General features: G+C 41.1%; 1 protein-coding gene across 1 annotated transcript; it reads right to left on the reverse strand.

The window, feature by feature from the left end:
* Positions 1–541: 541 nt before the first annotated feature.
* LOC115153558 (choline O-acetyltransferase) lies at positions 542–27,136 on the reverse strand. Its single transcript, XM_029699137.1, has 15 exons — positions 26,879–27,136; positions 26,405–26,519; positions 23,909–24,100; positions 20,324–20,442; positions 15,512–15,565; positions 14,690–14,867; positions 9,682–9,859; positions 9,324–9,493; positions 8,986–9,086; positions 8,588–8,716; positions 8,242–8,364; positions 7,854–7,995; positions 7,463–7,525; positions 6,757–6,894; positions 542–3,325 (listed from the first exon to the last, which is right to left on the reverse strand). Exons 2-15 carry the CDS (start codon positions 26,450–26,452, stop codon positions 3,023–3,025), a joined length of 1,938 nt encoding a protein of 645 aa, XP_029554997.1. The 5' UTR covers positions 26,453–26,519; positions 26,879–27,136; the 3' UTR covers positions 542–3,022.
* Between the last annotated feature and the right edge of the window lie 655 nt (positions 27,137–27,791).

The following is a 27,791-nucleotide window of genomic DNA, read 5'->3' on the forward strand; positions in this document are numbered from 1 at the left end:
CGTCTGTTTTGCCCTATAGTTGCGCACGCATAGGTTTTGTGGCTTAACAACCAACCCGTCTATGGAATGGGTAAAACATTGAAATTGAATGACTAGAATGGGAATACCCATTCAAGTCTATGTTCTGTGATGGGTGGACCGGCGTCCATTTTGAATATACCCAGGAATGGATCTCCATTCTAGTTTTGATATTTCTATGGGTTAGAAATGTGACCTCATAATACACACAGATTGACTCAGGCAAAACAGGCTGGTTGTTATACCTCCACTTATTGTGGCAGTTGACACATAGATGTTCATTAGAGAGACTTACTACATTATACTGTAGGCTACTCCCATGTACTTTATATTTAACGGATTGTGTCCTCGTTTGTCCCAAATGGCACCCTATTCCCTATAGAGTGCAGTACTTTCATGTTAGAGCATTATGTAGGGAATAGGGCGCCATTTGGGATACACTCGCTCTCTTGCACCCCCATTCACAGCTGAGGATGGACCTAGGAATTGAGTGTGTTATTCAAAGGAGAAGCTAGCCTCGTGATATTTTGGAATCCATTTTATTTATCGCAGTATTCTCTACACAGCAAAAGGTTACAATATATTCTCATAAATATCTCCAATACAATTCAAGTGTATATATCATATCGATTTTTGGATGAAAATAAATGTATGTATTTAACTACAAAAATAAATAAGCTTTTCAATGTTTTACTAGATTTGTATGTATTCACTGAAAATTCAATTGACTATATCAAATAAATGCAATTGATACAGCACAAACTACAGTACTCTCCCTATCACTAACGATAACATGAGCATGGACTTAGGGCTCGATTCAATCCGTAGCGCTGAAGATCTGCATTGTAGCGTGGTTGAAATGTAAAGTTAATTTCCGATTGAGCTGACATATGCAGCGTTTACCGTGAATAGAGGGCGTCACGAAAAGGGAAACATTGCCTTTAAATGTGAATCAAGCTATAACGCTGATATTCTGCGCTACTGATTGAATCAATGCCTTAGATTCCATAATATGAGTGGAACCACACATTAGATCATTATCAATATATAGAGAAAGCATTTATCCCAAATGGCAGCCTATTCCCTATATAGTGCACTGCTTTTGAGCAAAGTCCTGGTCAAAAGTTGTGCAATATAAAAGGAAAAGGGTGCCATTAGGGAAGCAATCAAAATAAGAAACTCAAAAACCAGCATATCAACACCACTACTGCATTCCCAATCATTTGCATACGTCACACAAACAGGTAACAAATTTCTTCTTCCACAGAATCACCACATCCACTTAATGAAACGGTGTGAGACAATCCTGCACATAATCTCTACTACCTATACCTATGGAAATACCTTTAGAAATACTGTACTGTAAGCATATCACTCAAACGTTTAAGGCAAATCTGTTTACGTTTTGTATGGACTCATTTACAGGTACAAAAACAAGTAGACATTTTTTAATAGATTTTTAAGCTTTTTTTCCTCATTGTGCATGCATAGGGAACTAGAGAGAGAATGGAGGAGAGGGTGAATATGTGAGGTATAAAGTGAGAAGTACATCTGATAAAATACTTGCACTGTCACCTGGTTCACATTCAAATGTCCAGCAAAATACATTATTAACACAAAACAACAATAACATGTAACAGTAACAATTAACATTTAATCACTCTTGACTTCGATATTTGTGATAGTAATGAAACATTTACAAGGACAAACTGACAGGTTTCGAACATGAGACCATCATCAAAAACATGCAGGGTTTTGATTGTTACAATAAGACACTTCTCTATTTCACACAAGAGGACATTACTATATGTTCTAACACGTTCTACATTCTACTGTGACCAAAATATTGCTGAGTACCAAAAATAGCTAAGATAATGAATAGATTTCAAATGAATTGCATGTGCAAGCCTTGCCTGCGTAAGCTATTTTATTATTGCACAGTATAGCCTTGAATGACTGTATTTTATTCTTAATGTTTCTACACTACAACAAGTATACTATAAAAACAGACACATAATGATTCACGTTACATTATCACCACTTAGTGAGTAAAGCTCAGTTCATCCTACTGAACTTAGTGAGTAAAGCTCAGTTCATCCTACTGAACGGATGCAGTAGGTAACACAGACATTTTCATTACTCAAACTATTGCGTCACATATACACATATAGGACATGACAAATATGGTTCACAGCACAAATATACTGATACATAGCAACTGTTGCTACTGAATTAAGAATCATTGAAGTATTTTTTTTCTCAAGCAATGAGCTCCTGTATATCCGTCAACTGTTATTCTTCACATATCATGTATTTCATATAATTTCTTAACAAACGTAAGTCAAAAATATAGAACATTAAAGTGCCTGTCATCCTTTAGACTTTACCTGATAGAAATCCCTTTTTGCCATCGTCCTTATGTTGACGATCTTAAACCTAGTTTACTTTAATCCCATTAGTTACAATATGATTGTTTGCATGACAAATGTGAAAAATAATGGTATATTCCGGTATATATTTAGGAGTTGTTTCAACAAAGCTGATGAATATATATTGAGCGTACATACACTGAGATGATTTAGGAGCTAGTTCATTCATCCTCTCGGTGAAGAGGAGCTGTCCGTCACTACAGTGCTGAAATAGCAGGCATGGCTTTAGTTTCCTATTAGTAGACCAGATATCTCTGCTCTGTCTAGACTCCCACACAGTGTCAATGATGAATGAGAGTCTACATCTATGTTTTTTTCCATGTTTAATTCTTTGTAGTCATAGCTACATTTTTTAACTCTTAGTTTTATATACATAGCTACATAGTTAAGGCTTCATATTTTCTGATTGAATTGAGAAAATAAGTTGTAAAACAAAAACCTGATTGCACAAACATGAAAATACACGCAGGACAACTAGTTAACGCTCCTTTTACGACACACCGGAATGCGTCGGAAGTTGAGTGTGACTCTGAAGCTGTCATAATATGGACACTGTAAAGTTACATTGGTATGAATTACTTCCCTGTTTTCGGAAGTGTGCTTGGAAGCTTGCTGCCTGCTCCTTGGTTATTCTCAGCCACCTTCGAGGCAGCAGGAGCAGCGCTGCTCTGAGGCTTATTACTCTTCCTGCACAGATCCCTCATCTCTACGAGGCCCTCGTCCAGAGCCTTGATGAACACTGCCGAGCAGGTCTCGGTGCTGCCGTGGAAGCTGGTCACGCTGAAGAGGAGGTGGTCTGACTGGGGGTTATAGCAGCACCCGTAACCGTTAGGAACAACCGGGCCATAGCAGCAGAACATCTCCACTGTGGTTGGGACCTGAGGAGGATGTATACCAGTTAATACCCATCTACCAGTGGTTAATACCCATCTACCAGTGGTTAATACCCATCTACCAGTGGTTAATACCCATCTACCAGGGGTTAATACCCATCTACCAGTGGTTAATACCCATCTACCAGTGGTTAATACCCATCTACCAGTAGTTAATACCCATCTACCAGTGGTTAATACCCATCTACCAGGGGTTAATACCCATCTACCAGTGGTTAATACCCATCTACCAGTGGTTAATACCCATCTACCAGTGGTTAATACCCATCTACCAGTGGTTAATACCCATCTACCAGTGGTTAATACCCATCTACCAGGGGTTAATACCCATCTACCAGTGGTTAATACCCATTTACCAGTGGTTAATACCCATCTACCAGTAGTTAATACCCATCTACCTGCCCCGTCATTCAGGGCAGGTGGGGCACCTTTTTGTTGTCTGTTTTGCATGTTATTTTGGCATTAATATGTGTTACATATCAGTTTGCAAACAATGTAAATAATCATTCAGTTAATAAAGCCACATACAAGCATGGTCTCTTTTTTGCTTTCTTGTGTAAGGCAGCTCCAAAATGCAGGTGTTTCAGCCTAGTTCAGTGCTTTCTGTGGTGGAGGGGCAGCCAGCAAACAACACAGAGTGTAGGGATTGGCAATGCCCATCCAAGAAAGCTCAAGATCCTTGGGTGCAGATAAAATAATGTCAAATCTACCGAAGCTTTGACTGGACTGATCATGTCAATATCATACTTTCAAAATCTTAGCTGGCAAGCTAGACAAGCAGTCATTATCATGAATCAAGTCGACAATCTACTGGCAAATCCTTTTCAATCCTTGTCATATGAAGAAAAATTATAGATAAAACGTATCGGTGCTCATCGGCTATTGGACATAAACATTCAAATTCAACAATGATGGGTTGGAAGGAATCAGGGGCTAACTGCAAGCATTGCAAAGCAGTCACTAGCCTGCTATTCAGTGGAGAGGGTGTGTAGTCCAAGTCTGGGTTTAAGGGTCTCTCTTCCAAGCTTAAAAGGATAAACATTCACATGCAACACCATGGACCAGAAAAGGTTGAATACATTGGCCATGCTGTCAATCCAGCATGACTTCTGCCACGTTCAAAACAACTGGAAACTTGGAACTGGGAAATCTCAGACTTCAGTGAATTCAAAACAACTGGAAACTTGGAACTGGGAAATCTCAGACTTCAGTGAATTCAAGACAACTGGAAACTTGGAACTGGGAAATCTCAGACTTCAGTGAATTCAAGACAACTGGGAACTTGGAACTGGGAAATCTCAGACTTCAGTGAATTCAAGACAACTGGGAACTTGGAACTGGGAAATCTCAGACTTCAGTGAATTCAAGACAACTGGGAACTCATAAAAAAACTAGCTCCGACTGGGAAAATATGTTTTGAACGGTCATCCAACTGGGAATTCAAAGTAAAGAACTCGCGCCTCTTTCTAGAGCTCTGATTTGAAGATCACTGACATCATGATTCGACCATGTTTTTTTTCGAGTTCCCATTTGTCTTGAAAGCGCCATAAATCCAGTGAATGCCAGACTTTGATGACAAAGTTTGATGACAAAATCTGCCCACAACAAGGACCGTCGCACCACCTTCCTGTTCAAGTGTGCACAGCAGGCGGTACTGGTACGGAGTCAATGTGTGAGGGTACAGGTTAGTCGAGGTAGTTCAGGCAATTTGTACATGTAGGTCGGGGTAAAGTGACTAGGCATAGATAATAAACAGCGAGTAGCAGCAGTGGGGTTGGGGGGGGGTCAATGCAAATAGTCTGGGTGGCCATTTGATTAACTGTTCAGCGGTCTTATGGCTTGGGGGTAGAAGCTGTTAAGGATCCTTTTGGACCTAGACTTGGCGCTCTGGTACCGCTTGCCATGCGGTAGCAGAGAGAACAGTCTATGACTTGAGTGACTGGAGTCTTTAAAAAATGTTGGGGCCTTCCTCTAACAACACCTAGTATAGAGGTCCTGGATGGCAGGAAGCTTGGCCCGAGTGACACACTAACCTCTGGCCCCAGACACACTAACCTCTGTAGCACCTTATGGTCGGATGCCGAGCAGTTGCAATACCAGGAGGTGATACAACCGGTCAGGATGCTCTCGATGTTGCAGCTGTAGACATTTTTGAGGATCTGGGGACCCATGCCAAATCTTTTCAGTCTCCTGAGTGGAAATAGGTGTTGTCATGCCCTCTTCACGACTGTCTTGGTGTGTTTGGACCGTGTTAGTTCATTGGTGATATGGACACCAAGGAACTTGAAGCTCTCGACCCGCTCCACTACAGCCCAATCGATGTGAATGGGGGTGTGTTCGGCCCTCCTTTTCCTGTAGTCCACGATCAGCTCCTTTGTCTTGCTCACGTTAAGGTAGAGTTTGTTGTCCTGGCACCACACTGCCAGGTCTTTGACTTCCTCCCTATAGGCTCTCATCATTATCGGTGATCAGGCCTACCACCGTTGTGTCGTCAGCAAACTTAATGATGGTGTTGGAGTCGTGCTTGGCCACACAGTTGTGGGTGAACAGGGAGTACAGGAGGGGACTGAGCACGCACCCCTGAGGGGCCCCCGTGTTGTTGATCAGCGTGGCAGATGTGTTGTTGCCTTACCACCTGGGAGTTGCCCACCAGGAAGTCCAGGATCTAGTTTCAGAGGGAAGTGTTTAGTCTCAGGGTCCTTAACTTAGTGATTAGCTTTGTGGGCACTATGGTGTTGAACACTGAGCTGTAGTCAATGAACAGCATTCTCACATAGATGTTTCTTTTGTCCAGGTAGGACAGGGCAGTGTGGAGTGTAATTTTGATTGTGTTATCTTTGTGGATTTGTTGGGGCGGTATGCAAGTTGGAGTGGGTCTAGGATTTCCGGGATGATGGTGTTGATGGTGTTGTGTGAGCCAAGACCAACCTTTCAAAGTACTTAATGGCTACAGACGTGAGTGCTACAGGGCGGTAGTAATTTAGGCAGGTATTAACGCTTTGCCTGTTTGATGGTTCATCGGAGGGCATTGTGGGATTTCTTACAAGTGTCCAGATTAGTGTCCCGCTCCTTGAAAGCGGCAGCTCTAGCCTTTAGCTCTGTGTTAATATTGCTAAAATTGCTACTGCCATCTACTCAGGTATACTCAGGTATACTTTAACTAGGGATTTATAAGTAGTTATATAAACTGTTGCTGATTACTTCATAGATGATTTATATTTATATGTAATAAATAGTTATAACACAATTGGTTGAAATAATGTTATTGTCATCTAGCTGCTTGTCAAATACTGAGATTAGAGGTATGCATGCATGATTTTGGATAAAAGCGTCTGCTAAATTGCACATATTATATAGTATATATTATGGCTGCACTAGCAATAGCCACATAGCAAAGCAATGACTAGAGGGTATACCTGACTCGTGGAGAGAATGAACTGGTTACTGGCCACATAGGTTTCATCTGTGAAGATCTCCGGCATCTCCATCTTGAGCTCTTGTGCGATCTCTCTGAGTCCTAGAAGGTGATTGTCTATTCCCAACCCTGTAATAGCCTGTGAAACACCAAGAACCCTTAGCGCTCCATGTATTTAAGCTAGTTAGGGCCCAATTCAATCAGATCTGTTTTAGCCAACATCTGCATAGCTTTTGGCGGTGTCTGAGGTGGAACTGCGTTAGAGCTGTCAAATCCACAAGTGGCTACCGGCATTATAACTAAAGCGGACATTGCCACTGGCAGCACAGAGTTGCATTAAGAGAAATCCCATGCAGCCTTGTTTACAAGTTCGAACACTGGAATGTGAGATGTAATCTACACCTCGATTAGGCTGATAGAAATCCTCATTATTTAGTTTAATGATTTTCAATTTGAGCATCATTATTTCTATATAGGCTACACTCTCTCATTCTGAACTTTTAATGCGGGTGTGGCTTCGTGACAAGGATCACAAGAGCAGCTGCTCTGATTTGACAGCTCCAATGCCGTTCCACCGCCAACAACGGCAAAACATCAGCTATCGCCGGTTAATGCTTGATCTGATTGAATCTAGGCCTTAAATAAGATGTTTCTCTTTATCAAATGGACTTATGCAATGGATAGTTTATTCAAATATCTGCACTTACTGTGATTGTGTAATTTGTCTGGGCGTTAATTGCATCCCACAATCGTTTCATCTTTTCAGAATCCTGTAAAATTGAATACAAACAAGATCACAATAAATAATTACATTAAGTCTTATGAGCTAAATATGATTACTCCACCTTGAACATGTTATGAGAGGAGACAAGGAGTCATATGAGAGATTGTGCTTGAAATATGTAGAGGGATCAGCTGCTTTTGTGTGTGTGTGTGTGTGTGTGTGTGCTTCTGTGCATTGCTTGTGTGTTTATGGCTGGAACAACGGACTCTCGACTCTGGTGGGAGGGAGGCGGTGGCACCAGTTAAGAGGACATGATGAACAGTATAATGGGAGTAGCCCAGTAATTGGGGGTCTAAGTAAGAAAAATGACTCACAGAGAGAGATGCCTTCTGGTCCGTCATGGCCTTCACAAAGGCCAGAGCCTCGGAGGTCGCTGAGCGGATGTTGTCCACCCGGCCCTCATGGAAACGACGGATAGACGCACTTTCATAAGTGGACACCAGCCTTCCATTGCATCTGAGAAATCAAAAAGAAAAAATATATAATTACTGTATATCAATGGAGACACTTCCATAAATTCACTTTATGTGTGACCAACGAAACAAAGTTCCTTGAGGTTTTTGTTGTTTTAAAATTACTGTCATTAATTAGAAAACAATGTATTAAAATGAATAGTGTGCTGATACAGTATAATAAGTCTTAATTTGTCAAAACAACCAACCACATGTCATTTTAGATACATTTCATACAGGTGTACTGTACCTGTAGAATGCAAGTTGTAGAGCCACCTGTATGTATGCATCTGGGCTCATCTTCTGTTTCTTGATGAATTCTTTTCCATAGACCTCAAACTTGTGCACATCCATGTCCAGATCTCTAACCAGCCTGAGGAATAGAAAACATGGATGAATATGAAACAACGTTTGGATTCAAAATGCATTGGTTATTGTAGTGAGGGGGTAAGATTAAGGGTAGATTGCTAGATGGTAGGGCTATGCTGTGTGTGTGTGTGTGTGTGTGTGTGTGTGTGTGTGTGTGTGTGTGTGTGTGTGTGTGTGTGTGTGTGTGTGTGTGTGTGTGTGTGTGTGTGTGTGTGTGTGTGTCTTACCTCTGTAGTCTCTCAGCAGAGGCCTTCAGAAGGCCCTGGATGTGAGGTGTGGTCTTCCAGAGCAGTCTGGCAGGAGTAGGAAGCTCCGACACGCTGGTGGCCCTCCCCATCTTGGAGGGACTTCCAGTCCTGTGGAGAGAGCACGTCACATGACTTCCTTAGAATCATGTATTATTATTTATAAATGTATTATTCATCAACAGCATGCTGCTTTATGACAAACCTCAAATAATACATTAGCTGTAAATGTGAAACATCTGATTTAAGATGTAATGTAATAAACTGACTGTTAACTATATTGCACAGAACCCACAATAGAACCTTGGGGGATACCAGTTGTCAACTCCACATAAATCTACCACCATACGGATGCATTCATGTTTTGTTCCTTTGCTTACATAAATTTCATCAGGTATTCAGTACATGCCACCAGAACGATGCCCTCGAAGGGTGAGTGCTCGCATACCGTTCCGCAGACTCCGTCCTCCCCTACAATAAACTGAAAGAGAGGAGGGTTACACATCCTACATGGAACTGTCTACGCTTCTTTCTACTCCATTCCACGGGCCCCGGGCCTTTATTTATAAGTGCTGATCTAGGATCAGGTCAACCCCATCCATCCATATTATCTTCTACTGTATTATCTTCTGTAAAAGGAAAAACTGGTCCTAGATCAGCACTCGGAGTCTGAGACACTTTATGAATATGGGTCGTAGTGCCATTGGCATGGCCTTACCTGCATTGGCTTGTCATACCAGCGGTTCGCCCCCATCTTCTCATGGCCTCCTCCATGGAGCATCAGCAGGGCTCGGCTGGTATCCCCAACCTCCATCCCACTGGGGTTGTCCAGACACAACACACACAGACACTTCTCAATCACAGCCAATGACTCTCTGTTTACTGAATCTAAGGGAGGGAGGGAGGGACGGAGGAAGGGAGACAGACAGACTAGGTCAGTTTATGCAAACATATGTGTTTTCATAGTCTTGCCGGGATTTATTTTGAGTTATTACTATGAGGATATTGTCACTTGATATCTGCGTTATTATTATAGTTATGATATAATGCAGACTGTAAGGTGTCTAAAGTGAAACCTTTGATCAGCACTTCTCTAGCCTGGGCCCATTCTGTTCTTCCATCAGACGTCAGCAGACCAAATGGAGGCTGTCTCTCCTCTGAGTTCTCCGCCATCTTCACTATCTTCTCCAACTGGGTTAAGATGTCCATTTCTTTCAGCTTTTTCTTATTTACCACTAGGTCCAACACAAAGAACTGAGAAGAGGAAAAACAAAAATGTTTGGATTAGGATTCATTTTATTTTCCCCGAGGGGAAATTTGTCATGAACATTAAAAGGTGTTAGAATATTTACAGGTTAAAACATACATCTGATTTGATGTGCTTTATTATAGGACCTCAAAATAGATTAATCTAAAATCCTGCTGTACATCTGTCCATACGGTAGCATGCTAACTAAAGTCCTGCTGTACATCGGTCCATACGGTAGCAGGCTAACTAAAGTCCTGCTGTACATCGGTCCATACGGTAGCATGCTAACTAAAGTCCTGCTGTACATCGGTCCATACGGTAGCATGCTAACTAAACTTCTGCTGTACATCGGTCCATACGGTAGCTGGCTAACTAAAGTCCTGCTGTACATCGGTCCATACGGTAGCATGCTAACTAAACTTCTGCTGTACATCGGTCCATACGGTAGCATGCTAACTAAACTTCTGCTGTACATCGGTCCATATGGTAGCATGCTAACTAAACTTCTGCTGTACATCGGTCCATACGGTAGCATGCTAACTAAACTTCTGCTGTACATCGGTCCATACGGTAGCATGCTAACTAAACTTCTGCTGTACATCGGTCCATACGGTAGCATGCTAACTAAAGTCCTGCTGTACATCGGTCCATATGGTAGCATGCTAACTAAACTTCTGCTGTACATCGGTCCATACGGTAGCATGCTAACTAAAGTCCTGCTGTACATCAGTCCATACGGTAGTTGGCTAGCTAAACTTCTGCTGTACATCGGTCCATACAACAGCTGGCTAACTAAAGTGCTATGGGTCCTGGTCAAAAGTATTGCACTACATAGGGAATAGGGTGGCATTTGGGACTCAGCCTGATCAATTGTCCTTGTGACTCAAGGTGGCTCTCAGACAAAATGGCAGATTCAATCAGTAATTTAATTGAATCTTCTGTTTCTCCACAGGGATGTCTTCTTAATATGTGCCACTGATTGATAGTTCCTGGAACCATCTCCAGGTACGGAAAGACTCTCTTTTCCTCCGCCTCCCTTTCAGCCTTTTCGTGTGGTGGGAGTGAGATTCATTGTAAAAGATAACTCTTGGCTTCCCACCCTCATAGTCACGGTTACTTTGACGGTCTTCACATTGTTTATTGTTTATGTTGACGTTTCTGACATTTTCCCTTTATGAACTTTGAACCATGACATAAATAATATACATTCCCTTCGGAAAGTATTCAGACCCTTCTGCAAATATAAAATACCTTATTTACATAAGTATTCAGACCCTTTGCTATGAGACTTAAAATTGAGCTAAGGTGCATCCTGTTTCCATTGATAATAATTGAGATGTGTCTACAACATGTTTGGAGTCCACCTGTGGTAAATTCAATTGATTGGACATGATTTGGAAAGGCACCCACCTGTCTATATAAGGTCCCACAGTGGACAGTGCATGTCAGAGCAAAAACCAAGCCATGAAGTTGAAGGAATTGTCCGTGGAGCTCCGAGACAGGATTGTGTCGAGGCACAGATCTGGGGAAGGGTACCAGAAAATGTTGGCAGCATTGAAGGTCCCCAAGAACACGGTGGCTCCATCATTCTTAAATGGAAGAAGTTTGGAACCACCAAGACTCTTCCTAGAGCTGGCCTCCTGGCCAAACTGAGCAATCAGGGGAGAAGGGCCTTGGTCATGGAGGTGACCAAGAACCCGATGGTTACTCCTACAGAGCTCTAGAGTTCCTCTGTGGAGGTGGGAGAACATTCCAGAAGAACAACCATCTCTGCAGAATTCCACTAATCAGGACTTTATGGTAGAGCGGCCAGACGGAAGCCACTCACTCCTCAGTAAAATGCACATGACAGCTTGCTTGGAGTTTGCCAAAAGGCACCTAAAAACTCACAGACCATGAGAAACAAGATTCTCTGTTCTGACGAAACCAAGATTGAACTCTTTGGCCTGAATGCCAAGCGTCACGTCTGGAGGAAACCTGGCACTATCCCTACTGTGAAGCATGGTGGTGGCAGCATCATGCTGTGGGGATGTTTTCAGAGGCAGGGACTGGGAGACTGGTCAGAATCAAGGCAAAGATGAACGGAGCAAAGTACATGGAGATCTTTGATGAAAACCTGCTCCAGAGGACCTCAGACTGGGGCAAAGGTTCACCTTCCAAGAGGACAACAATCCTAAGCACACAGCCAAGACAACGCAGGAGTGGCTTCGGGACAAGTCTCTGAATGTCCTTGAGTGGCCCAGCAAGAGCCAGGACTTGAACCCGATTGAACATCTCTGGAGAGACCTGAAAATAGCTGTGTAGCAACGCTCCCAATTCAACCTGACAGAGCTTGAGAAGATCTACAGAGAAGAATGGGAGAAACTCCCCAAACACAGGTGTGCCAAGCTTATAGTGTCATACTCAAAAAGACTCAATGCTGTAATCGCTGCCAAAGGTGCTTCAACAAAGTACTGAGTAAAGGGTATGTATGTTAATGTGATTATTTACTTTTTTGTAATACATTTGCAAAAATGTATAACAACCTGTTTTTATTTTGTCATTATGGGGTATTGTGTGTAGATTGAAGAGGATTTTTTTTTTAATCAATTTTAGAATAAGTCTGTAATGTAATACTTTCTGAAGGCACTGTATGTGAGAATGCTCAGCGTTCAACACTATAGTGCCATCCAAACTTATCACTAAGCTAAGACATTGGGACTGAACACCTCCTGCAACTGGACTTCCTGATAGGCCGCCCCGAGGTGGTGAGGGTAGGCAACCACACATCCGCCATGCTGACACTCAACACGGGGGCTCCCCAGGGGTGCGTGTTTAGTCCCTTCCTGTACTCCCTGTTCACCCATGACTGCATGGTCGCACACAACTCCAACACCCATCATGAAATTTGCAGAAGACACAACGTGGCAGCACTCCCACATTCACATCGACAGAGCTGTAGTAGAGCGGGTCAAGTGCTTCAAGTTCCTCTGTGTCCACATCACTAAGGAGTTTTCAGCTGCAGCATTGAGAGCATCTTGACTTCTGTATCACCGCTTGGTATGGCAACTGCTTGGCATCCGACCACAAGGCGCTACAGAAGGTAGTGCATACAGCCCAGGACATCACTGGGGCCTAGCTCCCTACCATCCAGGATCTACCAGGCGATGTCAAAGGAAGGCCCTAAAAATTGTCAAAAACTCCAACCACCCAAGTCATAGACTGTTCTCTCTGCTACCACACGGAAAGTGGTACCGATGCACCAAGTCTGGAACCAACAGGACCCTGAACAGCTTCTACCCCCCAAGCCATAAGACTGAAAAATAGTTAATTAAAAGGTACACTATGCAGAAATCGCTCCACCATTTCCTGGTTGCTAAAATTCTAATAGTTCACCTAATTTTATGTTTATGTGACAAAACATTCACGTATAGAGAATCATTGTACCATCTAAACCGTTGTGAAATATCTTCTCCATAATCAAAAATATAGTATTTTCAGCTGGAGCTGGTGTAAAAAAACGAAAGTAAAAGATGCAAAAATGAAACTTAATGTAACCGATGTGAAATGGCTAGTTAGTTAGCGGTGGTGCGCGCTAATAGCGTTTCAATCAGTGACGTCACTTGCTCTGAGACTTGAAGTAGGGTTTCCCCTTGCGTTGCAAGAGCAGCCGTGGCTTTTGTGGCGCGATGGGTAACGATGCTTCGGTGGGTGTCAGTTGTTGATGTGTGCAAGAGTCCCTGGTTCGAGCCCGGGTTGGGGCGAAGAGAGGGACGGAACCTACACTGTTACATTGATGCTGTTGACCCGGATCATTGGTTGCTGCGGAAAAGGAGGAGTTCAAAAGGGGGGTGAGTCCCTGGTTCGAGCCCAGGTTGGGGCGAAGAGAGGGACGGAACCTACACAGTTACATTAAGAACGGGAAGCATAGAAATAGTGCATATTAAACAGATCTACCGCTTCTTACACTTGCTTTCAATGAGAATGACAGATCTAAAACTCACCTTTCTATGTGAATTTGGTCGGGTCGTCCAAAAAGTATATTGGAGCTTTAAATAGTTAACCAAATAGCTTGCAGGACTATTTGCATTGACCCTTTTTGCACTAACTTTTTTGATTCATCACATACGCTGCTGCTACTGTTTATTATCTGTCACTTTATCCCTACCTATATGTACATATCCATCTCAATTACCTCGTACTCCTGCACATGGACTCAGTACTTGCACCCCGTGTATATAGCCAAGCTATCGTTACTCATTTTATATTTATTATTATTTTTATTATTATGTTTGACTTTCTATTATTTCTCTCTTTTCTTTCTATCTGCATTATGGGGAAGGGCCCGCAATTAAGCATTTCACTGTTAGTCCACACCTGTTGTTTACGAAGCATGTGACGAAGAAAATTGTATAATTAGATTTGATATAATGCACTACTTTTGACCAGGGTCCATAAGGATAGGAAAAGGGTGCCATTTGATACGCAATCTTAGGGCTCAGTTCAATCCGTAGCGCTAAAGACCTGCGCTACAGCATAATATACATTTAAAGGTAATTTACATTTTAATTACATTTTAGTCATTTAGCAGACGCTCTTATCCAGAGCAACTTACATTGCATACATTTCATACATTTGTTTTTCTTCTGGTCCCCCGTGGGAATCGAACCCACAACCCTGGCGTTGCAAACACCATGCTCTACCAACTGAGCCACACGGGACCATGGATTGTTGTTTCCGTGTTCGCTTAGACTGCATTCACGGTAAACGGTGCATACGTCGGCTCAATCGGAAATTACCTTTACATTTCAATCACGCCGCTATGGATTGAATCGAGCCCTTAGTCTCGCTCTGACCTGGTTCTTGCATGCCACGATGATGTACTCCTGCTCAGTCGACCCAGGCTTGTGGATGACGAGGGTATCCCTCTTGTGGCCGGGCAGACGGTATGTGTTGAAGAGACGGTAATACTGCTTCATACACAGAGGGGTCCCAGCCAGCTGGCCCCGAGCAAAGTCCACAGGCAACACCCGCCTGTCAGACCCCAAGGCCCAGGAGACACACAGACACAGAGACTCAGACAACCCTCAGCTGCTCTGGAGAGGACATTTATATTCTACATGGTATGTGTACTCTGTTTCTGTAGAAATAAATAAATACTTGTTTGTTTTATTTTCTAGATGAGGTCTGTATACCCTGTTTCTATGTGTTATTTGTGTTTATGATAAATAGTCCACAGGCAACCTCCGTGTGTCAGGCAGCAGGCCCAGGAAACACACAGAGACACAGAGGCATGGGACCTCAGACAACCTCAGCTGCTCTACAGGGCCGTTTTATCCACTTACATTCTAGATCCTTCAAACTCAACTCTGAACCTCGAAGCCAGTTCCACTGCATCCTTTAATTGTTCTCTTCTAATCAGGGACTGATTTAGACCTGGGACACCAGGTGTGTGCAATTAGTTATCAGGTAGATCACAAAACCAGCAGGCTCTGGACCTCATAAGATAATTGTTGAATACCTCTGTTCTAGATTGTCTGTATATTGTGTTTATAAATAAAAGTGTTATTTTCCCCCTTTATATTCTAGAATATAGATTATCTTCATACTCTCCTTCTACAGTATAGAATAGAATAGAAGCGCTATAAGGTGGACAAACTGTATTTAAGGGCACTCACGTGTCAATACGTTCCTTGTACTCCAGAACTCCTGTGATGAGGTGAGCAGCGAATCTGAGAAGATGGAGAATAGAAAGACTGATTCAGCACACAGCACACAACATCAATAAGACTGGCACAATACAAAGTGTACATGTAACAGTAGAGTCATTTAATTACTGGCATCCATTATTAAAATATACTCTTCTTATACAATTTACAACATACAATATACTCTACACTATACTCTACAATATACTCTACAATATACTCTACATTATGCTCTACGATATACTCAGTGATATACTCTACAATATATTCTACACTATACTATGCACTATACTCTACACCATACTCTACAATATACTTTACACTGTACTCTACAATATACCCCAAACTATACTTTGCACTATGCTCTGCACGATACTCTACAATATACTCCACACTATACTCTACACTATACTCTACAATATAATCTGCACTATACTCTACACTGTACTCCACAATATACTCTACACTATACTCCACAATTTACAAAATACTATACTCTACCATATACTCTGCACAATACTCTACAATAGACTCTACACTATACTCTATGCTATACTCTGCAATATACTATACACTATAGTCTACAATATACTCTCCACTATACTCTACAATATACTATATACTACACTCTGCCATATACTCCACACAATACTCTACAATATACTCTACACTATACTATACACTATGCTCTACAATATACTCCACACTATACTATACACTATACTCTACAATATACTATACACTATAGCCCACAATATACTCTACAATATACTATATACTACACTCTGCCATATACTCCACAAAATACTCTACAATATACTCTACACTACCCTCTACAATATACTCTATACTATACTCTACACTATACTCCACACTATACTCTACAATATACTGTATACTATACTCCACACTATACTCCACACTATACTCTACACTATATTCTACACTATACTCTACACTGTACTATATACTATACTCTACCATGTACTCCACACAATACTCCACAATATACGCTACAATATACTCTACACTATACTCTACGATATACTCAGCGATATACTCCACAATACACTCCACACTATACTCTGCACTATACTCTACACTGTACTCCACACTATACTCTACACTATACTCTACAATATACTATATACTATACTCTGCCATGTACTACACAATATACTTTACACTATACTCTACAGTATACTCCACACCATACTCCACAATATACTATATACTATACTCTACCATATACTCCACACAATATACTCCACACTATACTCCACACAATACTCTAAAGTATACTCTACACTATACTATACACTATGCTCTACAATATACTCTACACTATACTATACACTATACTCTACAATATACTATACACTATAGTCCACAATATACTCTACAATATACTATATACTACACTCTGCCATATACTCCACAAAATACTCTACAATATACTCTACACTACCCTCTACAATATACTCTACACTATACAATATACTATATACTGTATACTATACTCCACACTATACTCTACACTATATTCTACACGATACTCTACACTGTACTATATACTATACTCTACCATGTACTCCACACAATACTCCACAATATACGCGACAATATACTCTACACTATGCTCTATGATATACGCAGCGATATACTCTACAATACACTCTACATTATACTCTGCACTATACTCTACAATATACTCTACACTATACTCTACAATATACTATATACTATACTCTGCCATGTACTACACAATATACTTTACACTATACTCTACAATATACTCCACGCCATACTCTACAATATACTATATACTATACTCTACCATATACTCCACACTATACTCTACACTATACTCTACAATATACTATATACTATACTCTACAATATACTCTTCTTCTTACACTTTTCTCCATATATGTACAGTATATATGGGAGGCAGGTAGCCTAGTGGTTAGAGCAATGGGCCAGTAACCGAAAGGTTGCTAGATCGAATCCCAGAACTGACAAGGTAAAGATCTGTGGTTCTGTCCCTGAACAAGGCAGTTGACCCACTCTTCCTAGGCCTTGATTGTAAATAAGAATTTGTTCTTAACTGACTTGCCTGGTTAAACAAAGAATTAAAATATGTATTACTGAATTGTAACTATATAATAGTTCTGCATGTGGATATTTTATTTATCCACATTCCTAATTTAAATATCCACATACACTGATTGACAAACAGTTACAGGCTGTTACTTTAACATCTCCATCTGCTCATGATGCTTCAAATGCACGCAAGACACACCACAACCCCCTCCCCCCTTTCCTCATTGGAGAGCTATAATTACATTTCTACTAGATTATAGGGCTATGCTGTGTGTGTGCGTGTGCGCATGTGTGTGCGTGTGCGCATGTGTGTGCGCGTGTGCGTGCGTGTGCGTGTGTGCGCGTGTTGTATGTGTTTGCGTGCGTGCGTGTGTATCTAGATAGGGAGCAAAACACAGTGCCACGTCAGCCCTGGTGTTTTCTGTCATTTGTCTCAGTGTTTATGTGTTCAAACCCCAGATCAATACACAAAGTGGGCTACACCACACACACACAAACATACACACACAGATACTTATTACACCCCCCCCCCAACCACACATTCACCACCACACCCCTGGATGGAAGCTGAGGATGGGGAGGAGGAGGGCAGCCAGCTAAGCAGGCCACCAGTCTCAGCGGACTGCTTAGATCTTTCACTCCCAATCTAATAAGAGTCTCTGTCGGTCTATTAGGAGGCTGTTCTGAAGGTCCTGCTAGTTTTCACTTAGCTCACTGTGAGCTGACAAAAGCCATTGTTGACTTACAGTACACAGTCTGTATCTGGATGGTCTTGCGTGTGTGTGTATGTGTGTGCGTGTGTGCGTGTGTGCGTGTGTGTGTTTGTGTGTGTGTGTTTGTGTGTTGTCTGTCAGGCTGGCAGACCACAGCTCATTTAATAAGCAGCAGAGATGTAGAGAAGAGATGATGCAGACTGGCTACTGATACTCTCCACATATTGCAGCTTGTAAATCTGGTTTGGTTTATGCCTGCTGAAAACATTGTTGTAAATCTGGTTTGGTTTATGCCTGCTGAAAACATTGTTGTAAATCTGGTTTGGTTTATGCCAGCTGAAAACATTGTTGTAAATCTGGTTTGGTTTGTGCCTGCTGAAAACATTGTTGTAAATCTGGTTTGGTTTATGTGTGCTGAAAACATTGTTGTAAATCTGGTTTGGTTTATGCGTGCTGAAAACATTGTTGTAAATCTGGTTTGGTTTATGCCTGCTGAAAACATTGTTGTAAATCTGGTTTGGTTTATGCATGCTGAAAACATTGTTGTAAATCTGGTTTGGTTTATGCCTGCTGAAAACATTGTTGTAAATCTGGTTTGGTTTATGCATGCTGAAAACATTGTTGTAAATCTGGTTTGGTTTGTGCCTGCTGAAAACATTGTTGTAAATCTGGTTTGGTTTATGCCTGCTGAAAACATTGTTGTAAATCTGGTTTGGTTTGTGCCTGCTGAAAACATTGTTGTAAATCTGGTTTGGTTTGTGCCTGCTGAAAACATTGTTGTAAATCTGGTTTGGTTTATGCCTGCTGAAAACATTGTTGTACATTTGGTTTGGTTTGTGCCTGCTGAAAACATTGTTGTAAATCTGGTTTGGTTTATGCATGCTGAAAACATTGTTGTAAATCGGGTTTGGTTTATGCCTGCTGAAAACATTGTTGTAAATCTGGTTTGGTTTGTGCCTGCTGAAAACATTGTTGTAAATCTGGTTTGGTTTATGGCTGCTGAAAACATTGTTGTAAATCTGGTTTGGTTTGTGCCTGCTGAAAACATTGTTGTAAATCTGGTTTGGTTTATGCCTGCTGAAAACATTGTTGTAAATCTGGTTTGGTTTATGCATGCTGAAAACATTGTTGTAAATCTGGTTTGGTTTGTGCCTGCTGAAAACATTGTTGTAAATCTGGTTTGGTTTATGCATGCTGAAAACATTGTTGTAAATCTGGTTTGGTTTATGCCTGCTGAAAACATTGTTGTAAATCTGGTTTGGTTTGTGCCTGCTGAAAACATTGTTGTAAATCTGGTTTGGTTTGTGCCTGCTGAAAACATTGTTGTAAATCTGGTTTGGTTTATGCCTGCTGAAAACATTGTTGTAAATCTGGTTTGGTTTATGCATGCTGAAAACATTGTTGTAAATCTGGTTTGGTTTGTGCCTGCTGAAAACATTGTTGTAAATCTGGTTTGGTTTATGCATGCTGAAAACATTGTTGTAAATCTGGTTTGGTTTATGCATGCTGAAAACATTGTTGTAAATCTCTCACCAAGTTTGGTTTACAGTACAGGACAGGAAGCATAGTAGCTATGTATTGCATTGCACCAGCACCATTGTATATTGCAGTATAATACAATATTGTACTCTGTATATTGTATTTACCATTATATAGTTGGACAGCTTCTAGTTGTGGAGGGATTCAGGATGAGAAAATGCAAGAACAACAAAATATTTTAACTATCTAAATAAGTAAGTGCCTGGTTCAAACAGTCAAAATCATCTCAATGTACATAGTCTCTCGTCAGAGTAGCTGATTTGGTTTTGGGTGCCGAGATTACTACAGTATGTACATTACACCCTGTTGTCAAGTATAATCCAACTGGTTGTCAGTCAAACAGCACTAATCTTATTCACACTGAGGAAGTGAGTCTGTCACATACCTGACTGAGTCTTTCACATACCTGAGGGAATATTTCACATACCTGAGCGAGTCTTTGCGATCTTTAAAGTTTTGTTTTGGGAAGACCATGGCAGGATTGGAGTTGACTGGTAGGGCCAATCTCTGATTCAAATACATATCTTCTAGCCAGTAGTCATAAACCTGAGAGAGCGAGAGACAGAGATGGCGAGAGAGAGAGAGAGAGAGGGAGAGAGAGAGAGAGAGAGAGAGAGAGAGAGAACAAGGCCTCCACTTTGTCCATCCATGTTGACAAGGTGCCAAAAACTGCTCCTGCAGGTTTTTAAACTGTGGCTTTGTTGAACTGGCTTTAAACACATTACTGAAAACGTATTCTTAGAAGGGAATCTCATGGGCATCAGTGTGAGAAGCCATCAATATCATGAGTGCACTGGATATCATAGCAAGATGGAGGGGAGTAGAGGAGGTGAGAGACTGCAGCAGGAGGAGTGGGAGTTTGATAGAGAACAGAGAGAAAGAGAGGACAAAAAGACTACAGGAGGAGAGGAGTAGAGAGGCTGCAGCAGGAGTGGGAGTTTGATAGATAACAGAGAGAAAGAGAGGACAAAAGGACTAGAGGAGAAGAGGAGAAGAGGAGAGAGGCTGCAGCAGGACGAGTGAGGGTTTGATAGATAACAGAGAGAAAGAGAGGACAAAAGGACTAGAGGAGAAGAGGAGAAGAGGAGAGAGGCTGCAGCAGGATGAGTGGGAGTTTGATAGATAACAGAGAGAAAGAGAGGACAAAAGGACTAGAGGAGAAGAGGAGAAGAGGAGAGAGGCTGCAGCAGGATGAGTGAGGGTTTGATAGATAACAGAGAGAAAGAGAGGACAAAAGAACTAGAGGAGAAGAGGAGAGAGGCTGCAGCAGGATGAGTGAGGGTTTGATAGATAACAGAGAGAAAGAGAGGACAAAAGGACTAGAGGAGAAGAGGAGAAGAGGAGAGAGGCTGCAGCAGGACGAGTGGGAGTTTGATAGATAACAGAGAGAAAGAGAGGACAAAAGAACTCGCGGAGGAGAGAGGCTGCAGCAGGATGAGTGAGGGTTTGATAGATAACAGAGAGAAAGAGAGGACAAAAGAACTAGAGGAGAAGAGGAGAGAGGCTGCAGCAGGACGAGTGGGAGTTTGATAGATAACAGAGAGAAAGAGAGGACAAAAGAACTAGAGGAGAAGAGGAGAGAGGCTGCAGCAGGATGAGTGAGGGTTTGATAGATAACAGAGAGAAAGAGAGGACAAAAGAACTAGAGGAGAAGAGGAGAGAGGCTGCAGCAGGATGAGTGAGGGTTTGATAGATAACAGAGAGAAAGAGAGGACAAAAGGACTAGAGGAGAAGAGGAGAAGAGGAGAGAGGCTGCAGCAGGACGAGTGGGAGTTTGATAGATAACAGAGAGAAAGAGAGGACAAAAGAACTCGCGGAGGAGAGAGGCTGTGGTGGAGGAGTGGGAGTTTGATAGATATCAGAAAGCTACTTTAATTCAGGACTGACTGATCATCTAAGTGGCCAGTGACGGATCGGTCCTGCAGACACCAAGTGGCAGATCTGATAGATCTATGGCCACAGCTTTAGTTCTTTCCTCCTTCCGTTGCCAGCTGTTATTGATGGTCCAAGTGTATTGGGCCATTTATGGCGTTGATAGTGTCTTCAATCACAGTGTGGAGACTACAGACTTTATGGACAGGTCTCCAATGGGTTATCAAAGGAGATTGTTTAGCTTTCCGTTATCGACACACTCCTGATATATCACACCTTTAGGTCGTGTTTACTTCTACTTGTGCTCTACAATGTTTCAACCTGAAGTGATGTCGAAGTATACTGTACACTCTTAGAAAAAAGGGTTTCAAAAGGGTTATCTGGCTGTCCCCATAGGAACACCTTTTTTGGTTCCAGGTAAAACCCTTTTTGGTTCCATGTAGAACCCTTTTGGGTTCCATGTAGAATATTCTGTAGAAAGGGTTCTACAGTGCCTTCAGAAAGAATTCATACCCCTTGACTTATTCCACATTTTGTTGTGTTACAGCCTGAATTCCAAATGGATTACATATATTTTTTTCTCACCCATCTACACACAATACCCCATAATTTCAAAGTGAAAACATGTTTTTAGAAATTGTAGCAAATGTATTGAAAATGAAATACAGAAATATCTCATTTACATAAGTATTCACACCCCTGAGTCAATCATTTGTAGAAGCACTTGATTACAACTGTGAGTCTTTCTGGGTAAGTCTCTAAGAGCTTTCCACACCTGGATTGTGCAACATTTGCCAATTTATTATTTTCAAAATTATTCAAGTAGATTTAAGTAAAAAATGTAACTCGGCATCTCAGGAACATTCACTGTCTTCTTGATAAGCAACTCTAGTGTATATCGGCCATGTGTTTTTAGGGTATTGTCTGGCTGAAAGGAGAATTCATCTCCCAGTGTCTGGTGGAAAGCAGACTGAACCAGGTTTTCCTATAGGATTTTGCCTTTGCTTAGCTCCAGTCAGTAAATGTTTTATCCTGAAAAAACTCCCCAGTCCATAACGATTACAAACATACCCATAACATGATGCAGCCACCACTTTACTTGAAAATATGGAGAGTGGTACTCAGTATTGGATTTGCCCCAAACATAACACTTTGTATTCATGACAAAAATTGAATTATTTCAGTATTACTTTCATGCCTTGTTGCAAACAGGATGCATGTTTTGGAATATTTTATTCTGTACAGGCTTCCTTCTTTTCACTCTGTCAATTAGGTTAGTATTGTGGAATAACTACAATATTGTTGATCCATCCTCAGTTTTCTCCTATCACAGCCATTAAACTCTGTAACTGTTTTTTAAGTCACCATTGGCCTCATGGTAAAATCCCTGAGCGGTTTCCTTCCTCTTCGGCAACTGAGTTAGGAAGGACGCCTGTTTCTTTGTAGTGACTGGGTGTATTGATACACCATCCAAAGTGTAATTAATAACTTCACCATGCTCAAAGGGATATTCAATGTCTGCTTACTTTTTTATTTTATTTTACTCATCTCTGCGAAGCATCGAAAAAACTTCCTGGTCTTTGTGATTCAATCTATGTTTTAAATTCACTGCTCGACTGAGGGACATTACAGATAATTGTATATCTTGGGTACAGAGATGAGGTAGTCATTAAAAAATGATGTTAAGCACTATTATTGTCCTGCAACTTCTTATGTGACTTGTTAAGCACATGTTTACTCCTGAACGTATTTAGGCTTGCAATAACAAAGGGGTTGAATACTTATAGACTCAAGACATTTCAGAATTTTATTTTTTAATTAATTTGGAAACATTTGGAAAAACAAAGTATACTACTTTGCATGCTTCACACATGTGGGAACTAAAAGGTAAACTGGCATCCCATCTCACACCAAATCTGACTTCTGTTTCAAAACAATAGAAACCTAACAAGGATCACACTCCCACAGTGGCTAACAGAATGTATTTGAATGTTTACATTTACTGAGGGTCTTATCTGCCTCCCAAACGACACCTTATTCCCTATAGTGCACACTACCTTTGACCAGAGCCCTCGCATTATATAGGCAATAGGGTGCCATTTGGGACACAGTGTTTGTCTGAGTGAGGGAGGGAGTTTACCCAGTTGTATGTCTTGTCACTCCTCTCCAGTAGTTTCTTCTGCAGCAGCTCTCCAGTGCCGCCTGGCTCTCCAAACTTCACCACGATGGCTTTAGTCTTCTGATATTGTTCCTCCTTCACCAGGTGTTTCATACAGCTCAGGTACATGTCCAGAGTCTGCTTCAGGGGTGGGACAGGCACCTTGGGCAGGACCTAACATTGTGAGATCAATCCATCAATCAATCAGACCCTCTGTAATGGTTGGATTGTGATAAATATTGACTCAATGATGCTGCACCCAAAAGGACAAAATGTGTTCATCATTATAAGGAAGCTGTTTTCCTGCCTGTAGGCATGTATTCATTCGTCTGAGCAGTAAAATACCTACTTTTCTTCCTGAAGTTTCTCTTTAAAGCTTGTATTCTTAGAACCTGAGTGAATTATTCATTCGAACTGCTTGAAGCCAAGTCGAGAATTAATTTTACAGCGCCCTGTGGGATACGAAAACGCTCCTTTTGATCGAAACAGCTATGGTTATTTTATATTGAATAAAATGCTAATGGAAAGTGCTGTATATGGAGTGGGAGTAAGTGTGTTGAGTGTTGACTAATTATTTGTCCCAATTTGGCCTGATATGTATGAATCAGTTCTGTCATTCTTGCCAGTGTACCTACACACTAAAATAAAAGGCTTCTATATAGAGCCAAATAAGGGTTAAAAAATGGCTTGTAACCATAGTGGAACCCTTTTTGGTGCTATATAGAACATTTATGGAGAATGGCTCTATAAATAATGTTTTCAATCTGAAATGTTCTTTGAAGAACAATACAGGGTTTTTAATTAGGGTTTAATAGCCATAATGCATTGTTAAACTTCTGCAAGACTTTACTACTGTTTTTATTGATGGGGTTGAATAAAGTGTGCCAGCATTTAGACAACCGTTCTCAATTGACACAAGGCCATATGTGAGTCTTTAACAAGACACAATCACTGGCCATAGGCATAAGTAACACATTATAATACAACACAACAGATTAAACAAACTGGAATGACACTCTCACTCACGGTTGCACAAACCACGCCCCAGCATATTCTAATGAACCAACTGCCCTACATGTAAATCATCACTAAAAGAGGAAAGAACCCTTATCTGAACTGCAAATAACCATTGAAGGGCTCGAAGGGATTATTTGGGTCATTATGGTTCCACATATAACCACCACCCTTCCCAAAGACCTTTAAGGAACCCTTATTTTTTGGTGTGTAAATCAAATGTGAAATAGGTATGATTGAATGGATAGGTTGGTGATATTTTACCTTGGAATTAGCCCCAAGCGAATGGTCACTCTTGGGGGAGATCCATTAGAATCGTATCGTTATGAATTCAATTTTGTTTAATTAATTGATCCCCAGTGGGAAATTGAAGTGTCACCACGGGCTTGTGCTTCGTTCATATTCGCCTTAAACTAAACCAATGGTGCTGTGTAAATTCTAGTGGCATATAGCTAAAGTGCTCTGGCAACAGAAACGTGAATTGTTGAGACGTTTGACTTCCCGGATTACTTCTCGGTATTCTTTACAATTCGCAGAATGTGTATATCTTCCAACAAAAAAAGCCTCGATAAATTGGCTTTTACATGATAAAAGTTTAGACAGAGAACAATAATTTGGGCGCAAGTATCACGGCTTCCAAAGCTCTGTGTTGGATCATACATTTGCATTACATCAAGTCTGAGAGGGTATTTTAATTTCCCAGTTTTGTTAATACCAGTGTAATAAAAGCCTTCAAGTTCTCTAGTTTCTGCCCCTAGCGGTCAGTACAAGGACCCAACGTTTCAGCATCCATGTTCTTTCCAGTCCCATGGCAGCGCCTGTACCTGTTACACTTGGAATAGCTTTCAAGCTTGTTGCTGCATACTTTTTCTATTGATAATCAGTGCGTTAGTTCTGCAAGACACTCATGAAAATCACTTCTCATTACAATTTGTTAAGAAATAGAACAAGTAAGAAGCCAATTTGTATCAATAAATGCATACTTTGGAAAACAATTAAGGCTACAAAAAGGACTGTGGTACATATCAAGGTAAGAAACGAATTCCCTAAAATAGTGTCTCAGCAACGGTACTTTGTCAGTCACAAGCAACATTGTGATAAAACAGCACCAATGGAAACTGAGTGAAACAAGTAAAGCAAACAGATGTTAGGTTATGCTAATTATCCACCAATAAATGACTATCGATTCAGTTATTGTTATTCACTTTTGCGACGACCTGAATAACATAGACCTATTACAATTCACCTTATAATGTTGTCCGATAAAGCCTACATTTTCATAATATAGATAAAGCAAAGATTTGATTTAGAAATAGTTGATAGCAAGTTACAGCCAGACACAATCCTTATTAAACAATTCATTACCCTCAGTGTTTTAAAAAACTATAATGTATCGGGCTACATGATTTAGTGCATAAAGAGTATTAGTATATCGATATATATATAACCTAAAGACTTTCATACATAGCTTTCCCTTCGGCCTTTCGGCGGCTCTCTCTCCAGGATGGGCATGTTGTTATCCAGTCAGGATCGGTCAGGAGGAATACAAACTCACAAGAGTTGGTTGAAGTTCAGCCTTCTGCATGAAGCCGGTACATCCAAATCATTCAAAACAAAGGGAAAAAAAGTGATTACTTTAAAATAGGATTGCTACGTTTTAACTGTCACTGACGAGTTCGTATTATAAATTAGATTTAAAAACCAAAATCTTATCACCAGGTGTTGATAGGGTATGCATTAGTGTTAAATATAATATATTATTGGATTCAGCATAGATAGATTATAGATACATAACCACAATCACAATCTTTCCATAAGTATTAATCGAGGAGCTGTCTCCTTCCAAGTCATCCAAACTAAGCACATCGTGCACCTGTTAACTTACTGAACTAGGCATATTTGTGAATGATGAGAATCAGAGAAAAGATTTCCGCTTACCTGAGAAATGGATGCCTTCCTTCACTCCTCAATAGGTCAAAAAGGTTTGCAACAAGATGAAATAGTGTCCCGCGTACGTGCATAGAACTAACATAACTACATCCTTTGACGCGAACGAATGATCGTTCCCCTTTCTGTCTCACTCTTCATGATATTCACTCCTAGCTCACACCCATTGCAAGGCTTTGACTTTTAAAGCGCGCTTGCTTAGTAAAGATGCTCTAGGTGTTTGTCTGTCTCTACCTACCCCGCAAGCAGCAAACTCCTCCCATCGAAATCTATTCGTGGAACATATTATTTGACAGCTTGGCTTGCTTCCCCTGCCCACCTCTGACAAAGTATGAAACTGATCTTGAGATAGTAGCAACTACAAGCCGGGTTAGCCCGTATGACTTTATTGTTGAGTTTAGAGTGTGTCGGGGGAAAGAAGGGGCTTTTTCTGAGTTTGAGAGCTGAAAATCAACGAATAGCTTGACTACCTACACTTGGTTGTGGAGAGAACAATATCGTTAGAACCGTTTCTCCTTGTGGGGCGTCTGCTGCGAGCTTTCACAGCGCGTGTCAACTTTCAGAACCACGGACAGCGCTGCGCACCAGCTAGTTGCACCATGACTTTACGCACCACCAAGTAGACGTTTACATGACGTTACAGGAACTATATCATTCTTAAATAATAAGAATACGATTCGCATTTCTCTCTCTCGCTCTCTCTCTGCCCCTCTCACTCACACACCCATAAAACACGCACTCTCTCTCTCTCTTTGTCTCTCGTGCGTAAAGCTTTTGATGAATGATGTAATCTGTAAACCCCACAGTGAAACAATCAGTTGGTTGAAGTATCATTTTCTATACCCGTATTTCAAAAGGGTAAACTATTCGTTGGTTATCTTTACAGTATGGGTTGAATAACAAT

The sequence above is a fragment of the Salmo trutta genome, chromosome 18 (assembly GCF_901001165.1).
Source record: "Salmo trutta chromosome 18, fSalTru1.1, whole genome shotgun sequence".
NCBI classification, from domain to species: domain Eukaryota; kingdom Metazoa; phylum Chordata; class Actinopteri; order Salmoniformes; family Salmonidae; genus Salmo; species Salmo trutta.

Coding starts and splice junctions, on each gene's coding strand:
- LOC115153558 (XM_029699137.1), bottom strand. CDS start 26,452: ATGCCCATCCTGGAGAGAGAGCCGCCGAAAGGCCGAAGGGAAAGCTAT. Junction 14,868..15,511: donor TACAAGGAACGTATTGACAC/GTGAGTGCCCTT, acceptor GGGGTCTGACAG/GCGGGTGTTGCCTGTGGACT. Junction 8,365..8,587: donor TCTGCTGAGAGACTACAGAG/GTAAGACACACA, acceptor TCTATTCCTCAG/GCTGGTTAGAGATCTGGACA.